General features: G+C 35.1%; 1 protein-coding gene across 1 annotated transcript; it reads left to right on the top strand.

Moving 5' to 3' along the window:
* Positions 1–5,156: 5,156 nt before the first annotated feature.
* Positions 5,157–6,415, top strand: ZNF883 (zinc finger protein 883). The gene is given in 2 exon segments (XM_043567327.1): positions 5,157–5,702; positions 5,704–6,415. Coding segments are annotated over 2 exon segments (801 nt in total). The 5' UTR covers positions 5,157–5,379; the 3' UTR covers positions 6,182–6,415.
* The last annotated feature ends 1,601 nt before the right edge of the window (positions 6,416–8,016 follow it).

The raw sequence follows: 8,016 nt of genomic DNA, 5'->3' as shown, positions 1-8,016 counted from the left end.
AAACAGCTATTGCATTTTAAACACCCACTAATGGTATATGAGAGCACCCGTTTCCCCACATATGTAAGCAGTACTGGATATTACCTGTTTTTAACATTTTTGCCAGTCTGATGTTTGAAAAATGAGATCTCATTTTAATTTGTATTTCCATGATTAAAAATGAGGTTGAAAATCTTTTCCTTTGTTGGCCTTTTCTGTAAATTTACTGTTTGTTACCATTGCTCATATTTGTATTGCATTATATTTTTTTCTATGACTTGTAGAAATTTTGTATAATACAGCTAATGGTCCTTTTGTTTTATTGGTTGCAAATATTTATTCCTAATATGACTTTTTTCTTTTAGTTTCATTGATTGCCTTGTAGGTTTGTGCAGTCCAATCTGAGTCATTCCTGTATAAGCTCCAGTTTTTACATTTTTAAAGGACTTCCCCACTGCAAGATTATGAAAATATTTTCTAATATGTTTTCTGGTTATTTTGTAGTTTTATTTTTAATGTTTCACTCGAATTCACCAATTATTTTTATAAGGCAATAGTGTAAAGTTTATTTTTCTCTAAATGGATAGGCCAGTTGTCCCAAGATCGTTAATTGAATCTCCATCTTTCCCCAAATATTTGAGATGCCATATTTATCATGTAATAATTCCTATAAAAGAATGGGCCTATTTCCAGGCTTTTAATTCTGTTTTACTTTTTCTGTCGATTCTTATGTCAGGACTACTCTGTTTTAATTAACATAACTGTATGCTTTAATGTATAGTATGGACATATCCCCCTTCAGCCTCATTTTGTTTTTCTTTTTCAAAAATATATGTTCTGTAAGTAAAATTGGGAGGCATATTAGTTTCATAGAGCTTCTGTAGCAAAGTACCACAAACTGGGTGGTTTAAAACAACAGAAATGTATCATCTTACAGTTCTGGAGGCTGGAAGTCCAAAATCTACATGTTGGCCAGACCATGCTGCCTGTGAAACGTGTAGGGGAATCCTTCCTGGCTTTCGGTGTTTTGCTGGCAGTCTTTGGCATTTCTTGCTCACAGCTGTATAACTTTAATCTGTGCTTTCATTGTCACATGGTGTACTCCCTGTGTGTCTTTGGTCTTCACATGACCATCTTCTTTCAAAGATACCAGTCATGCTGGATTAGGGGCTTACCCTACTGTAGTATCTCATATGTATCTGCATTGACTCTTACCAAATAGGGTCACATTCTGAGGTACTAGGGGTTAAGACTTCAGCGTATGAGGGGGGTGGTACCTTCAACTCATAAGAGAGAACTGGCATCTTTAAAATATTGAGTCATTTCATCCAGAAACATGCATTTTTCCAGTTGATGCTCTTTAATTGCTGAGAAGTGAGCAGTGTGCTATTTTGAACTTGCCGTGCCTGTTTCTTAAACTGCTTTTAAGATTGTTCTTTTTGTCAAGAATGAAATCTTGCTATTTGCAACTACATGGATGGAACTGGAGGGTATTATGCTAAGCGAAATTAGTCAGAGAAAGACAAATATCATATGACTTCACTCATATGAGGACTTTAAGAGACAAAACAGATGAACATAAGGGAAGGGAAACAATATAAGAACAGGGAAGGGGACAAAACATGAGACTCTTAAATATGGAGAACAAACAGGGTTACTGGAGGGGTTGTTGGGGGGTGGGCTAAATGGGTAAGGGGCATTAAGGAATCCACTCCTGAAATCATTGTTGCACTATATGCTAACTAATTTGGATGTAAATTAAAAAAAAATAAAAGGAAAAAAAAGATTGTTGCTGATTTTCAGAAGTTAGGCTATGATATCCTTGGATGTGCTTTTCTTTGTATTTAGCTTGCTTATGGTTTGGGACTTCTTGAATCTGTGAGTCATCAATTGGGAAAATCTTCCATCCTTATTCCTTCAAATACTGCAACATTCCTGGGGCGCCTGGGTAGCTCAGTCTGTTGGTTGTCTGACTTCGGCTCAGGTCATGATCTCACCGTTAGTGAGTTCGGGCCCCACGTCAGACGGTGCTGACAATTCAGAGCCTGGAGCCTGCTTCGGATTCTGTGTCTCCCCCTCTCTCTGCCCCTCCCCAGCTTGCTGTCGCGTGCGATCTCTCTCTCTCTCTCTCTCTCTCAAGAATAAACATTAAAATGTGTGTGTGTGTGTGTGTGTGTATAGTAACATTCTCAATTGTCTCCTCTTGTTTTGCTTCTCTGTACTCCATAGATATATAATGGTAACAAATAATGTACTTTTAATCACTTTTTTACTTAGAACCCTGAGTCCTCTTTGTACAACTTTCTAGCCCTCTACTTTGTTAATTTCAGTTCTTAGCTTTACTCTTCTTTCATAAATGGTTGCATAAGTGATCCTTTAGTGAGTAGGTATTTGATGTTTTAGGAACCAGTGGCATTGGAGGATGTGCCAGTGAACTTCACCTTACAGGAAAGAAAAGAGCTGGATCATTCTCAGACACCATAAGGGATGCAATGACAATTGCAGGAGGCTTGTCTCTTTGGATAAGTAAAGCTTTGTAACTACTACTGATTACAGTGACTCTTCCCCTGAAATGTCAAAATATATTTTATAACTGCATATTTGAGATTGGGCTTTGAGTTTTGGGACCAGAGATTTTTAATTTTATTTGTGCACAGAGATAAGGTATTTCTTTTACTATTAAACAGGTGATACCTCTTTTCTTTAAAACATTATAAATGGATAGCTTTATTATGTTACCTTAGCGTCAACATTGTGTATCTCAGAGTTCCAGAAGACAACATAGGACACGCTTGTGAGGTCCATCAAATCACCCAAGCCTATGTTGTCTTTCAAGTAGGAAGAACCATATTTATGGTTAACAGGAAAGAATGGAGAAATGTCACAAAATACTTAACCAAGAAAAAATCAGATAGCTAAGTAACAACCAAATAGCTAGAAATCCTTGTAACCAATAGTCCATCTGTCCATTGTGGTGGTGGTGGTAACAATGTTGGTACTAGGAGGTAGATTTGGAAATGTTGGTTAGTGCCCACTGTGCAGAGCCCTTTTACTGGTGTAGAAAACAGAGTTTGTCTAATGTGAACATCAACTTCGTTTCTACGTATCTTTATTCATCTTCTCACATAACTCTATCTCAGAGAAAAAGATTCCTCTCTATACTCCCAGATTCCATTCTTACTCATCAAGGTTTTATGGCCTTGATTTAATGATTATTTCATGATTCAGTCACTTCTAGTTCTAATTTCAGGTAGTCAAAAGTTTTTCTTTTAAAAGAACACCTTGCATAACAATAATTTAATTTTTATCCACCTTTCAATTTTATTCTCTCCTTTCATGACTAGACTAGTAGCTACAGCCTGAATTCCTATTCTGTTGTAGTCTTTGAAGTTAGATTCTTCTATTTTCATATTAACATTATTTGGAAGACACTCCTGAATCCTGAATTCTTCCTTGATGGTACCCTAATCTTAGTCCTTTCTGTATTCAGACTTATTGCTGCATTTTATGTTTTTTTCTTTGCTTGTGTGACATCAGTGGACTCTTTTTTGTTCTAGTCCCTTTCCAAATGCTTTTTAATTAAGCTTCATTTTCTCCCTAACACAAACGCATGTGCTTTTTTTACTCTAATTTTTAATGTTTATTTCTTTTTGAAGGAGAGAGAGAGACAGAGCATGATGGGGGAGAGGCAGAGAGGGAGACACAGAATCCGAAACGGGCTCCAGGCTCTGAGCTGTCAGCACAGAGCCTGATCGATGCAGGGCTCGAACTCATGAACCATGAGATCATGACCTGAGCCGAAGTTGGACGCTCAGCCAACTGCTGACTGAGCCACCCAGGCGCCCCAACTTTAGATCACTTTAAATTCGATATGGTGAAAAATGAAATCACCAACTTTCCCTTTTCCTTCAATATTTCATTAGTACCACTATTAGGATGTTATTAGTTCTTCTGTTAGTACCACAATTATTACCATTATTAGTTCCAAATTTATTGGCTAGAAACTACTGTATCTGTATTAATTTCATTTTGTAAAAATTCCCCATAATCAGTGTTCATTCTTTTTTCTTTTCTTTTTTTTATGTTTTATATTTACTCCTATACTAAATTATTATTACTACTATCCCAGTCCGGGCCCATATCATTTATGTTATACTGTTTCACTAAATTCAGTAGCTTTATATTCTCATTATCCACTTTAGATTAAGTTAAGCATCTGCATCTAAAACATCTCATATTTATCATGTTAACCACTATGACAAAACTTTAATTTTCCTATCCTATTATATAGCATTGAATTTCTGTGCTTGTCAGAGTTTTTATTGTCTAATCCCATTCACTTTGCCTTTTTTTTTAACCTCTGCTTTCCAAAGACATTCATTTGAATTAGTGTCACTTTTTGTCATGTCATGTACTTTTCTGCATCTTCATTTTTGATTATGCTACGTATTTTGCCTCAATACTTCCACTTTTTTTTACCATACTTATCTATTTTAATCTTTCCCTTCTTTAAACTTGCATATTAATCCGCACCTATCTTGTATAATCTTTTGTGTCATCATAGCACTAGTTCATTTTTATTTTTATTATTTTTTTTCTGTAACTGATGAGCGAGTTTTATTTTTTCCTTTTATGTTCTAGAGGGAAGAGATACTGTCTTCTGTTTAATCCTGGATACTATATCCAAAGTCAGAACATCAGCTCCAAAGCAGAAAGCTTCTGAAAAACAGATAGTGTCATGGCATGGTTGTAGACATTTTTCTAAATGATGGTTCCTAAAACTTTGCATTAGAAGAATTGGAATTAGATAACCAGTTTGAGAAACACTAGTAAAACCAAGTTACAAAGATAAGAGGAAGATCATTACTGTAATAATTTTGAGGAAATATTTAACCTGAGCTCAACTCTTTTTTTTTTTTTTTTAATTTTTTTTTCAATGTTTATTTATTTTTGGGACAGAGAGAGACAGAGCACGAACGGGGGAGGGGCAGAAAGAGAGGGAGACACAGACACGGAAACAGGCTCCAGGCTCTGAGCGATCAGCCCAGAGCCCGACGCGGGGCTCGAACTCACGGACCGTGAGATCGTGATCTGGCTGAAGTCGGATGCTTAAACCGACTGTGCCACCCAGGCGCCCCTGAGCTCAAGTCTTTTTAAACAACTGAGAGTTTTCTAAAGATAATGATGACATAATCATGCCAAAAATGATGGGAGCTTAAAGCATAGTTCTGTTTCAGTTGATTTTTTTTAAAGGCAACTTACAAATGGAAAATAACTTATTAGATATAAGAAAAGATGCATTTTTACCTCAAACTTTACTTATTCTGGAAACAATTTAAAAAATGTAAAGCCATATTTCAGTGCTAATGGAACCTGAGAAAATCTTTGTGAGAGAGAAACATGAATGGAAAATGTGGTAAATCCTTCAGCCGGACCACTAATCTTATTCAACATCAAAGAATACACGCTGAAGAGAAGCCTTATGAATGTAATGAATGTGGAAAAGCTTTTAGTCAGAGCACTAATCTTATTCAATATCAAAGAGTCCATACTGGTGAGAAACCTTATGAGTGTAATGAATGTGAAAAAACATTTAGTTATAGGTCATCCCTTAGAAATCATGAGAGAATTCATACCAGAGAAAAACCCTATCCTTGTCATGAATGTGGGAAGGCTTTTAGCCATATTTCAGCCCATACTCAACATCACAGAATTCATACTGGAAAGACCATATGCGTGTACTGAATGTAGGAAAACTTTCAGCTGGAGCACACATCTTATTGAACATCAGGGAATTCATTCTGGGGAAAAATCCTACCAATATAAGGAATGTCGCAAAGTTTTTTGCCATAGCACATCACTAATCCAACATCAGAGAACTCACACAGGAGAAAAGCCCTATAAATGTAATGAATGTGGAACAGCCTTCAGTCATACCCCAGCCTTCATTCAACATCAGAGAATTCATATGGGAGAGAATCCCTATGAATGTAATGAATGTGGAAAGGCCTTCAATTGGAGCGTACATCTTACTCAACACCTGAGAACTCATACTGGAGAGAAACCTTATGTTTGTAAGGAATGTGGAAAGGCCTTCAGCCGAAGAACACACCTTACTGAACATCTAAAAATTCATTCTGGGGAGAAACCCTATCGATGTAATGTATGTCAAAAACTATATTTTGCTATGGAACATCATTAATTCGACATCAGAGAACTCATACAGGAGAGAAACCCTACCAATGTAATGAATGTGGGAAATCTTTCGGCTTAAGCTCAGCCCTTACTAAACATAAGCGAACACACACAGGGAAGAAACCTTATCAATGTAATAAATGTAGTGATTTTTTTTTGTCATAGTACATATTTAATTTGATACCAAAGAATTCATTTTAGAAATTAAATCTTATCAGAGTAATGAATTTGGGAAAGCCTGCAGCCATATGTCATCACATATACCTGAGCACTCAGTGGTAAATTGTTATGCAAGAAAAACTTTAGGGGGGCGCCTGGGTGGCGCAGTCGGTTAAGCGTCCGACTTCAGCCAGGTCACGATCTCGCGGTCCGGGAGTTCGAGCCCCGCGTCAGGCTGTGGGCTGATGGCTCAGAGCCTGGAGCCTGTTTCCGATTCTGTGTCTCCCTCTCTCTCTGCCCCTCCCCCGTTCATGCTCTGTCTCTCTCTGTCCCAAAAATAAATAAACGTTGAAAAAAAAAATTTAAAGTATTAAAAAAAAAAAAAAGAAAAAAACTTTAGGTAAAATGCTCATTTACTCAATACTATGTTTGTATGGAGAAAAAACACTGTTCTTGCAATTAATTCTGAAAAAAAAGTGTTATCATTGAGAGAAAAACTTATAATGGAATTATCCCCAAACTGGTTTGTTGTTAAAAATATATTTAGAAGATTATTTTTAGAAATAACTTATTATAAGTATACATATTTGCTTATAATAAAAGGCTTTTCAGGTACACAAAAGTTGTAGTGGGATAATGAAAGTTGTTTATATATCATCCTTTATATTTTTAGTAATTCTCCTATTATTTTTCAGTGTTAAAAAACCTTCATAGTGGGTTTTTTTTAAATTAACAAGTTTGTGTAATAGCCATATAAGAGAATGCTTTCCTCCACAGAGAAGTATGCATTATTTTCCAGTATTCATGGAATTTTTTTTTAACAGGCTATATATAGGTACAAAGAAAATCTCCCCAAGGGAAATAGTCAAGCCCATCCTATTTTGTTTTGTTTTGTTTTTTTAACTACAATGAGATAAAAGTAGATGAACAACTTAAAATAGCACCACAAAGTTATTTAGAAATTAAAAAATAATTTTATAAGTAACTTTGGTGTTAAAGAATAAATCCACACAGAAAAAAATATAATTATTAGAAAATAATAAAATTTAAACATAAATGAAGTATTCAGTTTTTTAAAAGAGGAAATAGAATAATGATACAAACCCAAAGAAAATAAAAGGAATGCATTAATAAACACAAAAATATACATTATTAATTAGATACAAGAAATATGTTTGATAAGTCAATAGACAAACTCTAGCAAGTAGGACAACAGGAAAAAAGGAAACAAAAACAACATCTAGAAGAAAAGGAACATAAAAGGGAAGTTACATTTTCTAATTCAGTGATTAACAGGTCAAATCTAGCAGTTTAGTAAAATCAATACTGAGATCATAGGATTTCCAAACTAGTTCAAAAGTAGAAATGTACATTAATAAAGATAATATACTTAATACATAATGTAAAAGTATTTGGTAAAATTTTACAGCCTTTGTGTTTTTTTTGAGGCAAATATATGGTTTATTTTTTAAGGAATCTGTCAACATAAATCTAAAATTTGACATAGATTATGGATTTTTTAAATTAAAAATTTTTTTAATGTAATATTTTTAATTTACACCCAAATTAGTTAGCATATAGTGCAACAGTGATTTCAGGAGTAGATTCCCTAACGCCCCCTACCCATTACCCCATCCCCCCTCCCACAGTCCCTCCAGTAACCCTGTTTGTTCTCCATATTTA

Source organism: Prionailurus bengalensis, chromosome D4 (assembly GCF_016509475.1).
Source record: "Prionailurus bengalensis isolate Pbe53 chromosome D4, Fcat_Pben_1.1_paternal_pri, whole genome shotgun sequence".
Taxonomy (NCBI): domain Eukaryota; kingdom Metazoa; phylum Chordata; class Mammalia; order Carnivora; family Felidae; genus Prionailurus; species Prionailurus bengalensis.
The sequence above is the reverse complement of the archived record's forward strand: the minus strand, read 5'-3'. Positions and strand labels throughout refer to the sequence as shown.